At 48.9% G+C, this 16,297-nt stretch overlaps 3 protein-coding genes across 4 annotated transcripts; 1 reads left to right on the forward strand and 2 right to left on the reverse strand.

Annotated features, from left to right (window-relative positions):
* Nucleotides 1-54: 54 nt before the first annotated feature.
* On the reverse strand, nucleotides 55-7,712 carry LOC118514217 (citron rho-interacting kinase). The gene is made up of 5 exons (XM_036060913.1): nucleotides 7,230-7,712; nucleotides 7,050-7,147; nucleotides 4,936-6,974; nucleotides 1,628-3,861; nucleotides 55-1,551 (listed from the first exon to the last, which is right to left on the reverse strand). Exons 1-5 carry the CDS (start codon nucleotides 7,477-7,479, stop codon nucleotides 512-514), a joined length of 5,661 nt encoding a protein of 1,886 aa, XP_035916806.1. The 5' UTR covers nucleotides 7,480-7,712; the 3' UTR covers nucleotides 55-511.
* A 318-nt stretch (nucleotides 7,713-8,030) lies between these two features.
* On the forward strand, nucleotides 8,031-12,349 carry LOC118514243 (transmembrane protein 134). 2 transcript variants are annotated; one of them, XM_036060949.1, is made up of 4 exons: nucleotides 8,031-8,415; nucleotides 8,513-8,992; nucleotides 9,435-9,870; nucleotides 9,947-12,349. In XM_036060949.1, exons 2-3 carry the CDS (start codon nucleotides 8,799-8,801, stop codon nucleotides 9,790-9,792), a joined length of 552 nt encoding a protein of 183 aa, XP_035916842.1. In that variant the 5' UTR covers nucleotides 8,031-8,415; nucleotides 8,513-8,798; the 3' UTR covers nucleotides 9,793-9,870; nucleotides 9,947-12,349. The 2 variants fall into 2 exon arrangements, with proteins under 2 accessions (XP_035916842.1, XP_035916843.1); XM_036060950.1 differs by having other exon boundaries at nucleotides 8,042-8,415; nucleotides 9,477-9,870.
* Nucleotides 12,350-13,573: 1,224 nt separating this feature from the next.
* On the reverse strand, nucleotides 13,574-15,814 carry LOC118514233 (cilia- and flagella-associated protein 251). The gene is made up of 2 exons (XM_036060937.1): nucleotides 15,544-15,814; nucleotides 13,574-14,900 (listed from the first exon to the last, which is right to left on the reverse strand). The coding sequence occupies exons 1-2, from the start codon at nucleotides 15,578-15,580 to the stop codon at nucleotides 13,621-13,623; spliced, it is 1,317 nt and encodes a 438-aa protein (XP_035916830.1). The 5' UTR covers nucleotides 15,581-15,814; the 3' UTR covers nucleotides 13,574-13,620.
* Between the last annotated feature and the right edge of the window lie 483 nt (nucleotides 15,815-16,297).

The following is a 16,297-nucleotide window of genomic DNA, read 5'->3' on the forward strand; positions in this document are numbered from 1 at the left end:
GAAAGATCGTCATGTGAATCATATGAAGAATCAAAGACCATATCGAGACGATGCACGGGTACAAAAATGCATTGCAGCATTCGTTATATTTCTTTAATATGCAATACTAATCATAGGCTTCCTATTCAAATACTTAAGTATGAAAAGGTTTCAATGCTTGAGTCAATAACAGTAACCGGCCTTAAACGATTTAAAACTATGATGAAACCGTGCGTTCCCTTACTGTTTCGTTTAGAGTGAAAAAAGTGACAAAATAGTGTCAATTACTGATAAATATTAAGCTGTACTGCCCTCGTCAAGGAGAGAATGCATTTATTAGATGAATTATGGAGTCGAAAGTGAAGAAAACATAAAAAGGAGAAAGCTCAAACAGAACTAACAATTTGTGAAAAAAGCCCATAAAGATGGCTTAAAAGAAGGATGGAAAACACATGCCTGTGCTGTGTGAAGGGAGATGTGTGCAAAGCTTTTCCTAGACTCCCTGCCTGAACGAACCCCTCCCACCACCACCTTACACACCTTGGCCCAGGGTCGACAAAGAATTCTGACTCTGCCCAACGCCTGTCGCTAGACTGGAAAGCGTCTCCAGCGACCGGCTGAAACCCACCGTCCGCAGGGCTTTCAGCCCGTCGAGCAACACAATCTCCTGCTCGCGTTCCGGCCCACGCTCGCAGGCCACGTAGATGGACGTCCGGGAGAACTGTAGCGGTGCCAACAGACGCGGCGATTCTCGCAAACTAATGAACGCTCGCCGCTCATCCTCCGCGTGATCCTGCCGGCAGGCTAGCTCCTTCGTGTAGGACTTGCTAATGTACATTACCTGCACACAGTCGGCATGGGCCACGAACAGGCACGATTCGCGGTAGTAAAACTCGACTGGATCCTGCAACCAGTTCAAACTGTCCGGACGCGACCGCCACCCGGAATCGTCCACGAAGATGCCGACCTCCCGGTAGCAGAGCAGATACTCCTGGCTGTTGATGCGGAACGCGGCCAACGGTGCGCAGTTTCGCAGCTCGCTCAGCGTTTTGTCCGACATGTCCAGGAACTCTTCGGCGGCGTACGTGCGCAGGTCGATTTCGAAGAACTTGTCCGACCCCACGATGGCTGTATCCTTGGTGAACAGAACCGTCGACACCGGGAGTATGGTGTCAAGCCCACGGACCGGTTTAAACCGACCCGCCTGCCCGTCAAACTTTAGGATCACGATCCGGGACGAGGTGGCCGCTATGGCGATTGCATCGGACAGTTTTCCACCGGCCGGAATGTCTTCCATCATGCGAACAATGTGCCACGGTTCGCTGTGCGTGCGGTTCGCGATCGACAGGTCAAGCACGAACGATTCCAGCTTCGGTTGCAGGCACGCGGATGCGTGGGCACGGCTCTGCAAGTGGCGCAGATCACACTGGTACAGATATTCGCCCTCGGACCCGATCAGTATCGCCTTCGGGATTGCGTGCGATACGGCAAACGAGCGCACGTTCGAGATGCCCCGGATATGGACGATCTCACCCGTGTCCATGTGGTAGGAATAGAGACCGGTATCGCATCCTGAAAGCAAGCGTAATGGGTTGAAAAATATTTAGTTAAAGCATTTCGACACGACACGACACTCTAGAGCACTTACCCAACAGGACTGCCTTTTCGCTGATCTCGTAGATATCGTTCACATACAGCTTCGGTTCGAGTCGCTTCGTTTTGAACAGCAAATCGCCCACGTAGTGATCCTCCTCCGCCTTCTCTTCCGCACTGGTCATCGAAAACGCTGGGCTCTTGCGTGCTCCGTGTTCACCAACCGACTCGACGTCGGTCTCTTCCTCGCCCACCGCTCCAAGCTCCTCCGCAAAGTCGTCCAACGAGTCGTTCGCTTTACCACCATCAATGCATCCGCTCGTTCGCCTCTCACCACATCCGCCGGTCACTAGCGAACGACATTTCCTGTGCACCGTAATGCTACAATCCGTGCACTTCCAGTAAGGATGTCCGGCCATGATATGACGATCGCACACCGCACACAGTACGGCCGGATGTTTCGCGGCGGTTGATGAGCTTTCAATGGTCATTTCAAACGTATGCGCATTGCCGGCTGTGGTACGCTTCTCCGCTGCTGCTGACGCGCTGCGACGGCCGGCTTGCTGTTCCATTGCTTGCGAGTCCTTCTTCGTACGATCCGTCGTCATGGTCACCGGTCGGTGACCTTCGGTGCGACCGCTTCGCTCAACCTCCAGATTTTCATCGTCCTTCTGTTGCTTTTTCTGTAGCGTGTTGCACTTGGCCGCTGCGACAAGGTCCGTTTTCGCACGCAGCAACTGCTCCTTCAGCTGGTTAGTGCGTGCACGCTCCTTTTGCAACTCGTCCTGCAGCTTCCGGTAACTGGTGGTCGATTCCACCGGCACATTGCTCGCACCCGCCCCATTGGGCACAATGTTTTCCTTCCGTTCGCACGACGACGAGGACGCTGTGCCAAAGATTAAGCCGGCCAACGTTTTCTTCTTCTTGTGCGCATTACATTCCTCCACCTTTGCCTGCAGGTAATCGATCAGCTTCTTGTGCTGAGCCAGCGTCGCTTCACTCTTAATATCCCGTTCGGAGTAGAACGTTTTCTGCTCCTGCAGCACGCGCTTCACGTGCTCCAGTTCCGCGGTCAGCTGTTCGATCGCATCCGCCTGCTCGCGCATCTCGTTCGTTTGCTTCGTAATGTGCTCCTTGGCCAGGAACAGGTCGGTCAAAATGCGCGCATTCTCCTCCTTCAGGATGTAGTGCTCCTGCTCGTAGTTGGCCACCACCTTTTGCAAGTTCTCGGCATCGTGATTTAGCAGCTCGATCCGCTCCTGCACCTCGAACAGATGGCTCGTCTTCTCGATCAGCTCCTGCTGCTGTTCGACCATCTGGCGCTGCAGCTCCTCAAACTTCTTGCGCAGCTCTTCGTACTCAGCCAGCAGGTGGTTGGTTCGCGATTCGCTCAACGTTTTGCCGGCCCGCTCGTCCTGCAGCTCCTGACGGACACGCTCGATCTCCCTGTCCTTGTCGGCGATACGCTTGCGCAGTGCTTCCATCTGCTCGCCACACTCCTTGTTGCGTTTCGATTCCTTCTCGAGCAAAAGCTCCATTTCCGTGAGCTGTGTCTCGGTGATGCTGCACGCACCCTTCAGCATGTTGAAGTTCTTTGTAACGGCCGCCAAACGTTGCTCGACGCTTTCGCTCGATTCCGTTGCGTCCGCCAGCTCGTCCTGAGCTTCGCGCAGTTCCTTCGCCAGCCGCCCATTCTCCACCGTCAGCAGCTTGGCCCGATCGTTCAGCTGCTGCTGCTTCTGTTGGCTTTCTTTGAGCTTTTCTTCCATAATCTGTACCTTCGCCAGACACTCGATCAGCTCCGTTTTCTCCGCTAAACGATCCTTCTCCGAGCTGCTCCACAGCTCGCGCTCCTTCTTCAGCTCGCCCTTCAGTGCCGACATGTCCGCACGCAGATCCTCGATCTGCTTGTCCTTGTTGGCGATCGTTTCCTGCTGCTGCTTCATCCTAAACTCCAGCTCTTCCTTCTCGTGCCGGATGCGCGTCACCCGCTCGTCGGCCTGCTCGATGCGACGGGTGAGAATGCTCTTCTCCCCGCGCAACCCGTCCAGTTCCTTCTCCAGCTTCCACAGCGAAAGGTTTGCGCTGCGTGCCGACTGTTTGTCCAGTATGGCCTGCTCCCGGATTGCGGACAGCTTATCTTCCAAGCATTCTTTCTGCTTCTCGAGCAACGTTTCTGCGCCGGACGATCCCGTGCCAGCTTCCTTCAGCTGTGCGATTACCTTCTCCAGCCGGCCGACTACCTCCTCTAAATGTTCCGCCCGCTTACGCTGCTCATTTTCGCCCTCCCTAGAAGCATGCGTGTGAAGACAGTCGATTAGATGCAGGGTGAAAAATGGAGAAACACGAGTCAGCCAAAGATGTTCGTTTAATTAAGTCGGGTGAAGAATAATTACGATAAATAATGAGCGTTGGTGTACGCGCGATCGGGAACTATAACGGGGGTTTATCAAACAGATGCTGCAGCAACAGCAAACGGCCATTTGAAAAGCACCAACACACATACACACAGACTTACGAAAGCCGATAACATTGTGCAAATCCGTGTTCACTATTCACACCGCAAACAAAATCTCCATCTTGGAAGATCTCCACTACTGTTGCTGTTTGTTCCTTTCAATACAAGCACAAGGCATCTACAGATTATTAAACTCAATGTAGAATTACCTTAATAAAATATCGTTACTAAAACAGACTCTACTGATGGAGGCAGTGCAGTTGGTGTAAGAAATTAAATCCATTTTTAGTGATTAAATGGAGCGCGCTAGTTTGATGTAAAAATCTTAGCCTACTGAGAGCTTAGGATGAACGATGCGCACAACCAGAATGCGCGATCAACGATTTTCATCAACACAGATCTACAACACAGTGGCACTCAACTGTAGGAACCTATGCGAATTCTGAGCCTCTCGCCTTGTCTATTGCACCGTGGCTAACCGTGGGGAATCGTAGCAGGATTGTACCGAATACAGATACGCATTTGATTGGCACCAACTGATTTTATTTATTTTATTTCTTACAGCGTATTATATGATATTAGGAACATTCAAAAAAAGACATCGTTTTCACGTGTTGCGTATAAACGTGGTAAAGAAATATAAACTGCTTGGTCATACGAAACAGGAAAACCCAACAGCAATCTCCACCGTGCTAGACACGGACTTGGGTAATGCCGTTTTTCAAACGGTACAAAGGAACTTCAAAATATTTTGCTCTACAAGGGGGAGACAAGAAACAAAAACAGACAATTACCCACCCATTTCTATTGCATTACACCGCTAGTGTGCAGTATGCGGACCAAAAACCCGTACCAAACTTGCATGCATATTGAGATGATAGGTACAAACAATGGACGGGACTTACCTAGCTCGAATCAAGTCATTGCGCAGCTGCATCTCAGTGTTCGGTCCCGCAATGACCGTCGTCATGTCCTGCAAGCTAGAGTTGGCACTGCGGAACTCTTGCTCAAAGATCAGCGAACTGCGCCGGCTGCTCTCCACGCTGCTGATCGTAACCGCCGTCGTGTTCTTTTCCTCCTGCAGCTTGCAGATCTCGTTCCGCAGATGATCATTCTTCTTCTGCATTTCTTCGCTCATCTTCTCGGAAAATTGTTTCGCCTCTCGCAGCATATTGTTTTCCTCCAGCTGCATCGTCATGCGGCGCTTAATGTTGTCGACCAACTTTTGCTCCCTTTCGGCCACGAACTTGACGGTCGATTCTTCCTCCTGCAGTTTGTCGCGCAGCTCGCGGACCTCCATCTCCAGCCCGGCCCGCTGTTCCTTCTCTGCCTTCCATTTGGCGCGCAGTTCCGCAATCTTGGCATCGTACGTGGCGATCAGCTCCTGCTGGCTGCGATCCAGATTTTCCTTATCGGCCAGAAGCTTGTCTTTGGATTTTTTAAGCAAATCCTTATAATTTTCAACCGACGCCTGCAGATGCTCACATTCGTCCAGCCTTCCCATCAGCTCGGCAGACACTTCGCGCAGCTTCTCGTTGGCTGCGGCGAGTTCCGTCTTCTTTTCCGCCAACTGCCGTTCGTACGCCTGATCGGACGCTTGCTTCGATTTTTCCCACTTCTTGTACGTCTGCTTCACCACGTCGGCGATCGTGGCATCGTTTTTCGATCGTTCCTCCTTTTCGATTTTCAAACTGTTGCGCAGCGTCTTGTTCTCGGTGCGTGTGGCGGCCAGTTCGGCCGTCTTCTCCTTCAGCAGCTCTTTCATGCGTTCGAGCTCCTTCTTCGTTTCCTGCAGTATCTTGCTGTGTGCCGTCATGGTCACAATCTTACGATCCCGCTCGAGCACGTCTTTCTGCAAGCGATGGATTTCGCCACCGTGTTCCTTCAATCGACGCTCCTGCTCCTTCACCTTTGCCGCAAGTCTGGCCGCCTTCATGTGTTCATCCGTGTCCCGGTACATCCCTGCCGCATCCAGCTCCTCGTGCACGTAGCTATAGCCCAGGAAAGGAAGATCGTGGCCGGAAAAATCGTTCATGCGAGCAATGTTGTACGTGGGCTTCCGACCAAGCAACGCCTTACGCTTTCCCGTTTTATCGACATCGTCAAAGTTGGACGTATCGTCATCGCTTGCCACGGTTGGAATAATCGGGGGAATCATGTACCGCAGCCGATCCCAATTTAAATCCCCAAAGAACGGATGCCGCACTATGTCGGCGTACGAAATACGGTTGGACACGTTCGTTACTAGCCGGTCGAGCAGATCGCGGTAACTGGCGGAGATTGAAACGTGTGCCGGATAGGTGAGCTTCTTCGTAACACGCTTTTCGCAGTACTCCAGTATCTTTGAGTACGTTTCGTTCACGTTGTCTCCGTGGAAAGGTGTTTGTTCCGTTATGAACTCGTACCCAATGATGCCCATCGACCAAAAGTCACACGTAACGTCGTGTTTGGTGCTGCTTGTCGCTCGTCCCACGGTCGATAGTGTTTGCAGTACCTCCGGTGCAATATAATCCGGTGTACCGACCGGCATTGGGCTCGTGACACTTCCGTCATCATTGATAGCCGTCGCATTTCCAAAGTCGGCTAGCTTTAGATGTCCGAAACGGTCAAGCAAAATGTTTTCCGGCTTTATGTCCCGGTGCACGTAACCCATCGAGTGCAAACTGTGCAGGGCCGCCGTCAGTTCGGCCAGATAGAACTGTGCCAACTCCTCGTCGAACACACCGACGCGTATCATCAGGCTCAACAGATCGCCACCGGGTAAGAACTCCATGACCAAATACAGCCATTGTTGATCCTGGAAGGCGTACTGCAACGGTGTAATCCATTCCGAACGCCTTGTAGCCATGATGTCCCGTTCGGCTCGCACCTGGGTCGAGCTGACCGACTCTTTCGCCATTTTTTTCATTGCGTACAGCTGTTTCGTGTGTCGCTCGGCCACAAGCTAAGGATGGGAAAGTATCATTAGCACTTTCATAGATGACACATTAATTCGGCCACCCGTGGTGTCCGTACTTACGTGGACCTCGCCAAAGTATCCCTTGCCGATGAGACATTTTACATCAAAATCCTGAACATTGACACGTCTTTCGCGCGTCTCCTGGATGATTGGGCGGTCTGTGAAACAATAAAATAAAGCCAACATTATTAGCATGCGAACTATGAAACACAAAAGGGAAAAGCACAAGTCGGTACTTACATTTCGCGACAAAGTCAGCGATTTGTTTGTCCTTTTTCTTCACGGCGTCTTTGCTACATTCGTCGTACAGCACCAGCAACGAATCCAGCAAACCCTCCCGGCTGAGGGCCACTTCAAACAGATTGCCGTCAGCGGCTTCCTTCCCATGGGACGCAAGTGCGTCACCATTAGAGCGACCCAGAATCAAATCGTTCAGACGCGCCGTTCTAACGGCGATTGTCTTTTGTTCCTGCTTCTCGTACTTGGACATCGCGAACAAATGCGCGTAGCAAGCAAAACCAAACTAAATAACAAGCGTAAAGTACAAAAACACCTTCCAGCAAGGATGGTTTACAACGTTTCGAACATTTTCTGGCAAGCGGAAGGCAAAAAAGGAGCCAAAAAGGCTTTCTATTCTATCACAGCACACTTGCACGTCCTTTCGTGTTTATCGGTTGGCGCTTCGGTTTTCGAGACTCTGAAAAACCGTTGGCTTTGTCGATTGCCAGTGTTGCCAGATGGTGTCGCGCCTTTTCGGGCAACTGTCACCGCTCGATTTGACAAGCTGAATCGATGAAAGATTTCGCACTATTTTTGTAATTATTTTTCGATTTGTTTAATGCACTCAGCTAAACCAAAGCGCTTTGCTAAAATAAAAACTAAACATCGATAGCAAACGTTGCTTTGTTTTCATTTTCATTGCGAAATGGCAGCAACATTTAACAAAACAAAGTTGAACAGAAATGCACTCCCTCTGTGCGCCAAATAATCGATCAAACCCATGCTGTCATAACCGTCAAGATACATCGAGCTGAGCGGGTGTTGTTGTTATTGTTCCTGCTGGTATCGCGATCTCGCGCTGACAGTTTACCTTCCGTACACACACACACACCTGGATCCTGTACGTAGGCGAAAAGAGGCTACCTATATATGGGTTTCCTGCTTGCTTCTGTATAGCAAAACACCGTACACTCCTATCCGCCATGTTTACCAGACGACAGCAGCAGTCCTTTTAAGTTCCAAACAAAGTAGAAAACCGCTACCCGTCGAACCGAGCCCTACTTGTGTTGATAGCGAAACTCTGCAAAACGCTCTTTCGTGTACCGGGACGAACGTACACAAAATGCAGCTTCAAACTCGCTCACCTCCATTCCGTCCTTGCTGAGCTACTGCTGCGCCATCATCAACAGCCGAGCGTCATCGTAATGTATGTTAATGAGTTTCTGCATCTGCTGCTCCGTTCAGCGCACAGTGTCTTTGCCAAACAGCAGGTGTGAAAAAACAACGTTGATTCCGTATTTCAGTTGCATCCCCGTGCGCCAATCGATCGTGAAAGTGTAACCAACAACAAGGGAAAAGCCGAAGGAAAACAGGCTCGGATCCGTAGTAACCGCCGCAATCGTTGCTGTGTCGAGTGAGTCAAGTCCAACCAAACCCGTTCATCCAAGTATGCTCTCGAGAACAACAATCACGACAGCTGCGAGAACGTAGAGCATCGTCCGATCTTGTCGTAGAGTTGGAGTAGCTAAAAAGCGGACTCGTGCGATTCCGCTGGATACAACAGCATTCCGGAGCACCTGCAGCAACAAGATGAATCTACAGAACGGTAATAGCAACCGGGGTCTCCAGGGAAAGGATACAGCGAAACGATTCTCCATACACGATGCATTCGAGGAAGAAACGGACGAAGTTATAAAGGTGTACGGCTCGACCGTCATCAGTACACCGATGCGAGCAAAAGCCCGCTCGCCGGACGATGTGTCGATAAGAATTCACGACCAAAGGTAAGGCAGCCTGTAAATCGATCGCATCGATGCTTTATGCTTCCGCTTCCGGGTGTTGTTTCTCTCTTTCTTTCGGGGTGGTAGAAGTAGTAGTAGCATTAGCCAGTAGCAGAAACAAAGGAGGGACAATACGTAATTTACATATGCTACTTCGATCGATTATGTGTAGACTGACTGTATGTGGGTATGATTAGAATTCTCTCTGGTATCTCTCTTTTTCTCCTTCTCGTTCTCTTCCTGTTCTTTATTAACTTCTTTGCCCTTCCTTGTCGCTTCGTCCATACTCGTGGACATCCTGGTGTCGGGTTGTTTTGTCTTCGCGTACCGGCAAACTGGACCGCTGCTGTAACTGTAATGCAATGCTAAAAAAACACACACACACACACGTATGCTCTTACGCACATGTACACAACCAAACACACACACACGCGCGCGCGTGTAGTAATAGAGCCCATCTAAAATACACCGATGATACCACCTCCAGGGACAGTGATTCGCTGATACAAGAGTATGGTCACCTATCGTCGAGCGAATCGTACACCTACTGCTGGCGGCATCCAAAGGTGCGAGAAAACTGGCGCACAGTGCTGGCCGCTATTGCACTGCTGATCATCGGTACCGGCCTGATTGCGATGGGTGCGTACGCCCTGGTGGAACCACACAACGGATCACAGGCAGCGGTGTTTTTCGTGGCGGGCTTCATCTGTTTTGTGCCGGGTGCGTACCACGTCGTGTACATCTGGTTGGCGGCCCGAGGCTATCGAGGATTTGACTTCTATCACTTACCACTCTTCACGTAAGTGTATGGAATGGTCCTCTGGCGTGAAGCAAGTAGGGAGATAAGCTAGCAAGAGATTGGACAGTGCTGTGAGTACGAGGTAAGCGGAAGCGGACCCATCTGATAAGTGGCGGAGGTGTAGCAAAACTAAAACGATAACGATGCTTCCTTCGCAGGTATATGGTGGTCTCAATCGGCAACAAGACTTGAAATAGTTGATGGATACAATATGCATTGCTCTTGGGCTAGAGGGAAGAACCCATAGACAGTAGTAGAAACGAGCTTGAAATGGTCGATTCTAGCCGACGGCTTAGGTAAACAGTTTTTTTTTACTATTTGCTATTTACTACATTTCCATATAGAGCTCACATGGAATTTGCATCGTACGGGAAGCTTTTTTCATACAAAAATTTACACACCTTTAAACACACACGACCACTCACGCTCAAGTAGCGCGTGCGAAAACAAATTGAAAGTGTCGCCACATGTCGCTACACAGATTTGCTCTGTGATCCCGCATGCACCGTCCGATGCTGCTACGAGCGTCTTCCACGTAATCACTACTCAAACGAACACGTTTCTCTGCTATGCTAATATATAGGGAAAGTATAAATTATTCAAACGTATAGCAATCTTAAACGGTTGCACGACTGGTCTACCAGCGCTGCGTGTAATGTATCACAATATTCTTTTCCACTCGTCTTTCTGCTCCCCTAAAAGGACGATTCCTATTGCCAGTTTCCGGTTTGCATTATGTGCCATTCTCGTCATGCTTTATTTCCCGAGAGGAAATATTTTGCCTGACCATGATGATGATTCAATTAAAATAGTCCTTTGCTTTGCATACGCTACCAAGCGCGCTGAGCGTGTCATATTTCACCAATTGCGAAAACCTTTTACAAATAGAGCAAACTCTAACACTACGACTTCAGCGAAAGTGGGGATGAAACACTGTCCATTGTTCAAGTGTTGAAAACTGAACACTACTAGCTCATACCGCTACTTATTATTAGTAAGCATATGAAAGTGCTTATACCGGAGAGGGTTCGAGGTGGTGGCGGCAGCTTATAGCTTTAGCATTTGCACAGGGACGACCTGGCTTAGGGGCTCAACTAGACACAAACGTGTAAGAAGTGTAAGCAAATTCGGAACCAATTTTTCTATCGAAACAATCACTTGGCAAACACAGGAAGCTAAAACGGAAAAACAAAACGATAGCATATACAACATAAAAAAAAAACATAAAAGCTCTCTTTAAAAAATGCTAAACGCGCAATCGATTGATAGTTAGATTACGGCTTCAGCTGCATTGATAGACACTCTCAATCGGGCCAGTTCATCACAATGTACCAGGTATTCTGGTGGTTTGGTGGCTTACTAGCTTAATAATAGAACTAAACGCGTTTATGTTTATTGATCAAAACACCCGCTTAACACAATAACCCGCAGCATCGGGCATCGGAGAGGAGACAATTTGATTCGTAACCGTCAACTACTACTACTTGTGATAAACTAGTGGAAAGAATGATACACGAAAAGTCAGAAAGAGAGTGAGAGAGGGGAAACATAATAATTAGAATCGAAAAACGAGGAAAAACTGGCGATTATAACAAAGAGAGGGAAAGAAATAGGGAGGGTATTATTGTGGTGTTGCGTTTACTATATCCCGTCTCGCCGGCATCCTGTTTATATGTATATTTAACACAACCATTTACGTTTTTCCCTTAACCTATCTGCTAGCATTTGAAGGCGTAAATGTTATGCTTTACGTTACTGTGAAAAGGAAACTTCGTACTAGAGGAGATCGGCTTTACTTTAGAAACATATACTTATACAAGCCCCGAAGTGACGATGTGACATACATTGTAGGCAAGTTAATGATCAGTTCGGTTGAGCTATCGATAGAAAAAGGAATCAAAATTAACGCAAACCCCAAAAACACCGTGCGTAAAATGAGCTTTAAATTTCCCCCCATTATTGGCTAGCCACAGCAAAGAGAGAGAGAGAGAGCAAAAACAAAAATGGTAGACGACAACGTTAGAATCGTTTAAATTAAAATTTTTGGGAATACAATAAGCAATTGGGTATTGCTTCCGGGTGGGACTTGAACAAGTAATACTGCGGGTAGAAAAACAAGAGACAATTTTTATGCGTACACTTTACATGCACGATAAAATCAGAAATAAATTTATAACAACAAAAAGAGGACACTAGAAGAACGTTCGTTACGGTGGTGTGTAGTGTAAAAGCGACATATAAACCCGATTGGAATACTCACGCAGCGATAGTAATACACATAAAAAATCACACACACACACACCCTTTATACGACACTTTCCTCAATCACAGTATATAAATGATAGAGCTAGAGAGCAAACAACCAACATTGGCTGGCGCATGTTATTCATATTCATCTAAAGTTAAGCTTAAATTTCATGGTAAAACAACAACCCGGGTTCGCTGATAATACCATCGGCAGGCTTTGTAAACATGAGATAGTGTGCGCCCTAGAGCTGCGGTGTATTTAAATGACTATTGTATTATTAGTACTTTGAATAAACAGTTTTTTTTAAAAAGGATCTCACAGCTGGGTGGTAAAATTGTGGTAGCGCCCCTCCCTCTGCCAATTTGAATTTGGCGCGAAATTGCTACACTTCCGTCCTAAGTCTCTAAAGGCCATTGGGTTGTTTGGTGTTGCGCTCATGACGTGACTAATCACATCATCCTTGTGGCCTCTGGTCGTATTGCTTTCCTTTCTTCTTCTTCCTTGGCACTACCACCTCGAGAGGTCTCTGCTGGCCATTTCTGGCTTTCTGTGAATTGATTTTACCCGTATTAAAGTAGTCAGCCCTACGGTCTAGATGGGATTTGAACCCCGGTCCTGCCGTGTGAAGACCGGCGCCGTTGTCGCCCCTGCCACCGGACCGCCCCATGCTGCTTTCCTTTCTATTCCTTTAACCTTTTCTTTAATCGAGGAGCATTTCTTGTCCATTTTCATTGTATGCATTTTGCATACATCATTACCAACTTCTCCAACAGCAAGAAAGTGTGAGCAAAATGCAAATTAAGTTACGTCTATACATGGTTTTGCTGCTCGTTTCACCTTTCGCATATTGCATGGAGCTGGCCTAGCCGAATCGTTGACTCTGGAGAAGGCATAGTTTCTCGTGACTGAGTCTTACTCTCCGAAACAGCTCCTCCAATCACAGCCGCACACCGGGTTAAGCTTTCACCGAACACCGCACGTGAAGCAATGCGGAAAATTACTGCAGCTGATTCGATTTGTCAGCAAATGCAGGACTCAAATTTTAGCAATCGTTATTTTATTGCCCTTCCAGAAAACGCAAGTAACCACCACTCCCCGCTGTGTTCGTTATGGGACTTGCGAGCAGCGTGCGAGTAAAAAAATGGATAGCGTGCAGTGCAAATCCTTCTCGTGCCAACTGACCACAGCCACCAGGGAACTGCAGGGCGCGGGCACCATGGGGGAAGCGAATTAATTATCAGAGCCGGAACCTGGACCTGAAACCTTTGCTCTCGATAATTCTACGGTGCTTGACGGAAGCATCGCGTGCTTGGTGATCATTGTGCTGTGCAAGCAGTGGCGCGTCAACGAAGGGAAGTGTGCCTGTTTGTGTGAGATTTTCCTGTGCATGTGCATTGGTGCTGCAGTTGGCGCCCGAGGGCTAATCTTTCAAATCCAATGTCATCGTGTGTTTTTAAAGGAAGAAGGATTTTCTCAGATTTTCTTAAGTTCTGATAAAAGATTGCTGCAATCAAGTCCAGTCCAATTCGCGTCCACGTTGTGTGTGAGTAAAGGAGGAGTAATATTACTTTTATTGCAAGATTGCTAACCGTACGAAATTTGCTGCATCGTGTGGATACCGTTCCGGCGGCGATATTTCGGGTTCTGGGGCTGCTGCTGCTGCTGCTGCCGGCCGGACGATCCACTCTGCCTGACGTCGTACATGTTCTGATGTTTGTTGATCGAGTTCCGCAGCTTGCCGTGCAGCCAGGCCGCAAACGCTTCCTCGTTCGAGCGAGCCTTCTGACGCTGTTCCGCCGTACGACGATGCTGTCGTTCGCGGACCCGCTGCCTTCGAGCCTCAAGCCGCCGCTTCTTCTCCTCCAGCTCTTCCCGCGACAGCCCATACTCGGAACGGAAACCGTTGTAGTACGGCAACTTTTCGCCGGATGATTTCTTGTGCCGGCAGCACTTCCGACGGCAGGTCGACGATCGTTTCGCTCGGTGTGCTTCGAGCGGACGTTCACCGTCCGATGATGAGTCACGGTCATCACCGTCATGTGCCGTTCCGTCGCGATAGAACGACTGCCCATGGGCGTCGTCATCATGGTCATCCTCGTAGTGGGGCGCGTCGTTCGCGTCTTCCTCGCCAGGATTCACCTCCTCTGCCTGCGAATCGCCGGAACCGGACCGGGAGTCGGCCTCGCTGCGGTATGTCTTCAGTGGACTGCTGCTAATGTCCTCACTACTCTCCGGATTGTGAATTTCCGTATCCATGCTTGAACCATCGGTTGGTTCCTCCTCCTCCTCCTCCTCATCCTCCTCCTGCTCCTCTTCCACCTCCGCTCCGTGCTCTTCGTGGGGCACGGTTTCCTCCTCCACCTCTTCCTCCTCCTCGGACACTACCGATTCACCCTCCACACCAGTCTTATGTTTCTCCATACGATCGTCCGTTCCTTCGCCGTCCTCATCCCAGCCGTCTCCCTCGGGCAGCTGCTCCTCCTCGACCACCACCTCATCGTCTTCCCGCTCGTGATCCGGTGTTGTTGTGCGCCGATCATCCAGGTGCAGCTCCTCGATGATGATCGTGTCCGCATCCGTCGATCCGTCCACGCCACTTCCATCCCGGTGCACGTCCGCTACCGTTTCGATGATGGCGTTCTTCTTCGGACCTCCCGATCCGCCACCCGATCCGCCCGCGTATCCCCCGTCATCCTCGCTGCTGTAATCGTCCGGTTCGTAGTCGACGAGCTGCTCGCGGAAGGTTACGCGCCGTTCGCCGGTTGCGTGCTGGCGTGGGGAGGGTGGTGTCGGAATGGCAAACGATTCCTGATTCGCTTGGATGATTTTTTCCTTTATGTTGTACTCGTTGGCAGGGCGAAGAACTAAAGTGGAGAAAAAGATAGGGAAAAGGGTGGTTTTTCTTTAGCCAATAAAACTTCTCCGAGCGTTCGTTTGTTTGATACAATTTAAATGCATCGATGGAAGCGTTTTTTGGAGGGTTTCTGGACCGTTCGAAGCACGGTCATAAAATTAGTACAGAAAATTGAAAATAATTTGATACTTCATTTTGGGCCCAATTTGAATATTAGTACTTTGGAGCAACAAGATTACAAACATAGACTAGCTTCAGTTCTTTTCCCAGCTTTGGTAAGGTGCTTAAGGGACTGTTTATGTTCACTCTATATGAGGCGAACGTAATATAAAGAGGCACACTTCAGCCTCTCATTGAGATGATTGACTTCAAATCCTCATTCTTCCATTCAATGTTACATTGGTTGTTGAAGAATCAGTTGTAGCATTATTTTTCAAAATAGGAAATCACATACAACCCTCAACAAAGCATACTTATACGACCATTAAAAATAGCCTTGCTGTTGTCAACTGGAGGCCATTCGTATCACGAAAAACGATGTTCATATCACACGACCCTTTTTTTCGCACCCAAGAAAAAGGGCCCAAGGAAATGGCAAGATTTGAGGACACTTCAAAACCCGATTCTCTTCGCACAGCGTTCAAACTACTCACAATATCCTTCGTAGTCATCCTCATCGTCATCGATCATAGTGTTTGATCTGGTGTGTGTCTTCTCCCGCTGTTCACTTCCGTCTGCTGCTGTTGCTGATAATCCGCTGTGATTGATCCTTTTATCGATTTATTCACACATCCGAGTTTCTTTTCACACACGCATAGTTTATAGAAGTAAACAACCAGTTTAAAATCACCTGCTCACTCACTATGCTCTCGGAAGGCACTTTCACTCACGTAAGGATCCTTCAGGCTCTCCATCGATAGCTAGTTGTCAACTAACCGTCCCTAGGGCCGAGCTGAAACACTAGACCCCCCAACCAAACACGAGCCCAACGCCGGTTGTTGCCATCGGAACAGCACGAACAAGACGACGATGCTGGCTCGCCGCTACTTTCGTTGCTCCGCGTGTTTGCGCAACGTTCGTTTGTTTACGCGCGCGGCTACGAGGCGACTGCGAATCCTTGCCGTTGTTCGATGTGCGTTTTCCGTTCGGGTTGGATTCGTACACCAATGACGAATGGCGTTATTGCAGGAGAGGTCGGAAAGCCCAAATGGGAACCCCACGATTAATTAATATGTTAATCGATTGGCTGTAATTGTTGTTACGTGCAGAACTGTAAAAAAACTCGATTCCAAATTTGTATGTACAGTCAACGTTGGGGGATGAAATATTCATTCATCCTTTCTGAAATGTGAAATCTGAGTTTAAAAGTGAGTTTAACGTTTTCCAAGCAATGCATCTCTCACCTCA

The sequence above is a fragment of the Anopheles stephensi genome, chromosome 3 (genome assembly GCF_013141755.1).
Source record: "Anopheles stephensi strain Indian chromosome 3, UCI_ANSTEP_V1.0, whole genome shotgun sequence".
In the NCBI taxonomy this organism is placed as follows: Eukaryota; Metazoa; Arthropoda; class Insecta; order Diptera; family Culicidae; genus Anopheles; species Anopheles stephensi.